Source organism: Ischnura elegans, chromosome 9 (assembly GCF_921293095.1).
Source record: "Ischnura elegans chromosome 9, ioIscEleg1.1, whole genome shotgun sequence".
Taxonomy (NCBI): domain Eukaryota; kingdom Metazoa; phylum Arthropoda; class Insecta; order Odonata; family Coenagrionidae; genus Ischnura; species Ischnura elegans.
Window position 1 is genome coordinate 104,845,196 of NC_060254.1, and position 3,073 is coordinate 104,848,268.

The window sequence follows — 3,073 nt, forward strand, 5'->3', positions numbered from 1 at the left end:
ATTTTCTTTGACTACTATTTCCCCTTTCTTAAGTTTTTTGGCCGTTACATCTTTGGGTATTCCCCTCCGATTTTTACGCAGGGTACCTAGTAAATGTGTCCTACGATCAAGAAGTGAATTGGCCAACTCTAAGCTCGTGTAATAATTGTCTGTAACAATCGTTCTGCCAGCATCTAGTAACTTCTCGGAGAGCTGCATAACTACAGCTGTTGGAACAGATCGCATGGCATCGCGCTCACGTCCTGCATAAATTTTCATATTCCATACATAGCCCTTACCAGAGCACAATTTAAAAATTTTGACACCGTACTTATGCCTTTTTTGAGGAATGTACTGTTTTAATGCTAACCTGCCTTGAAATGGAATAATCGATTCGTCAACGCATAAAATTTCCCCAGGTGTATATAATTCCTGATAATTACAAATGATTTTATCCAAGAGTGGTTGAATTTTATGCAAACGGTCTTTGTTTGAATTTTCTTCATTATTGGAGAAGTGCAACATCCGTAACAAGAGTTCAAAACGATTTCTGCTCATGTGAGAAGGAGCTACATCATTACGATATATGAAGTTTTTACTCCAGTAGTCAGAAAGTTTTGGCATTTTTACCACACCCATATAAATCAGAATCCCAAAGAGCTTTTTGATCTCGTGAAGAGTTGTCGGTTTCCAATCTACCACACGAGATTTTCTAGAAGTAGTCAGACCTTTCACTTGATTGGCATAAATATTAGTTTGTTCCACTATCATTTCGAGAATTTCATTGTCTATAATGTTAGAAAATATTCCAAAAGGGGAAGGATTACTCATATCTGCAACTACAGCACTCAATCCACTCTGCGCCGTAAACTGAAAATTCGGATGATTTTTCACTGGTTCAGTCCAAAAGTCAGATGACGCATTTGGTGATGAGGGCACCGGTCTATTTAGCTGCACATTTTCACTCTCACTTAGCTCTCCGTCGGTTGTATCGGAGGTTGCCCCTCGTAGCAATTGTCCATCCTGCAAGGAATCGTCGCTTGAAGAGTTCACTCTGATGTCCTCATCACTGGAAGGGATATATTCATCATTTCCCGTTACACTTTCAGAATCAGATGACTCTTCTAAGTATTTCCTCTTAGCCGCTTCAACAATGAATCTGGTCCGCGGGGTGAATTTATCCATGTGGAATCACTAATGATAAAAGTAGATTTTGGTTCAACATTTCTTATATAATGAAAAAGATTATGAAAATATTCAGTGAACCAAAAAGTAGAAAAATGCAACTAAACATGTAAACCAAACTTACCAAAAGGACGATGACGCACCAAAGTAGAATTCAGCGCAGGACGCACAAAGTGGCACCGAGCACTCTACACATTTCTTCTACTAATCGTATTATAGAAGAAAATGTAGCCTCTTTTCATGTCACTGTGACAGCACTGATCTTTCGAAACGTTCTGTCGTCTCAAGACATAAAAGCGCCCTATATATAATGCTACGTATTCCTTCAACAAGTAGAAAGGGATACATTGTGTTGATGATGTGATATGAAGTTCCACACAATGTTTTACATTAGTCGAATAAAAGAGTTCTCCGTCATAAACATAATAGCACTACATGTAGAAGGAAGGAGGGTCTCCTGGTATAACTTGTTGTTTAGTGTCTGTGCAGCGCCTACTGGCAGGAACGGACTTGAGTGTACGCTAGGGAAGGAGACAAAGTTAGCTCCGCGGAGGACAGCTGTGTCCGCGGAGGGGGGGCGGACTGGAGAGAAAACTGCTACTAAGAAGTGTAATACTGAATATAAAATGAATGTAGGTGTTATTTATCACTACGAATATTTTACTGCACTACAAATGAAGTAATTGCCGTATTTTCGTAAATTTATAGGTATCCGCCAGCGCATAAGTTGGTGGTCGTGACGCTGACACCGTGGCGGACACCGGTGTCCGCTAATTAAATTTATCATTAGATAGAAAAAATAATGTTACGTGCAATTTATTTTTTCATTAGCAAAGTTTTACTGCACTACAAATGAAGTTATTGCCATATTTTCGTAAATTTGTAGATAACCGCGAGTGCATAAGTTGGTGGTCGTGACTCCGACGCCGTGGCGGACACCGGTGTCCGCTAATTAAATTTATCATTATAATGAAAAAATTAATGTTATGTGCAATTTAATATTGCTCAACTCTATTAGTCACAATAAACACATTTAAATATTAACTTGGCCTAAGGGGACATATTTAAAAAAAACCCTCGGCAGTTAACCTGTTAAGCATACAATGGGAAACTGTAGTCACACCTTATTCACATTTCAAAACAAAGGTTAAATACTTACAATACTAATATATATAACGTTTAAGTTATAATTTGTTATGACTACCGATTTAGACTAGTTGTTAGAGTTCGTTGCTAACACGCGGGGGGCCCACGTTCAATGCTTCATTCATGCTGGCTTTTTTTCCACTTTTTTTTTTGTATTTTTTTTTGCAGAAACTTACGCCAAACTCCTAATTTTATTATTTTCAATCATAATAGTGTTTTCTGGGTTGAAAATCTTTCACATGTGCACGCTACGTCGATTTTATTACCCTTTCGATTTTGATAGTTTTTATCGAACTGCTGTAGCCATTTCGGTAACAATTACCAAATCAGTTTGATAGAATTTATCAAACTGGTTTGGTAATAATTACTGAATTTTTCAATGTGCCATATGAACCCAAAAATTTGATAAATTTCATCAGAATTCGATAGTTCTACCTAAACTTTTTTTTCCGTGTAGCATGTAGCAGAGTACCATGCTAGCTGATGGCGCTTGGCTTAAATAAGGATTATTAATACTTAATCAAACGGGGAAAACTGTCCTACCTTAGCCAGTTTTAAAAGGTGATTATTAAGACATGTTTCCCTGATCTCTGTGCCTCATGCATGCATTTGTAACCTCAGACGCTGTAAAACTCCTATCTACTCGTTTAGAAATTGTGACGTTACGTGGAGTGGCATCGTATGGGCGCCAATCTGGCCTCTTTCAAATGAGGATAAAATTGACCCTTGCCATTCGTCTAAACCGGTATTTCTAAAACCAAAT

The 3,073-nt window shown here is 38.0% G+C and overlaps 1 protein-coding gene across 1 annotated transcript; it reads right to left on the bottom strand.

The window, feature by feature from the left end:
* Window positions 1–235: 235 nt before the first annotated feature.
* Window positions 236–1,348, bottom strand: LOC124165026 (piggyBac transposable element-derived protein 2-like). The gene is made up of 3 exons (XM_046542264.1): window positions 1,289–1,348; window positions 350–1,173; window positions 236–242 (listed from the first exon to the last, which is right to left on the bottom strand). Exons 2-3 carry the CDS (start codon window positions 1,162–1,164, stop codon window positions 236–238), a joined length of 822 nt encoding a protein of 273 aa, XP_046398220.1. The 5' UTR covers window positions 1,165–1,173; window positions 1,289–1,348.
* Between the last annotated feature and the right edge of the window lie 1,725 nt (window positions 1,349–3,073).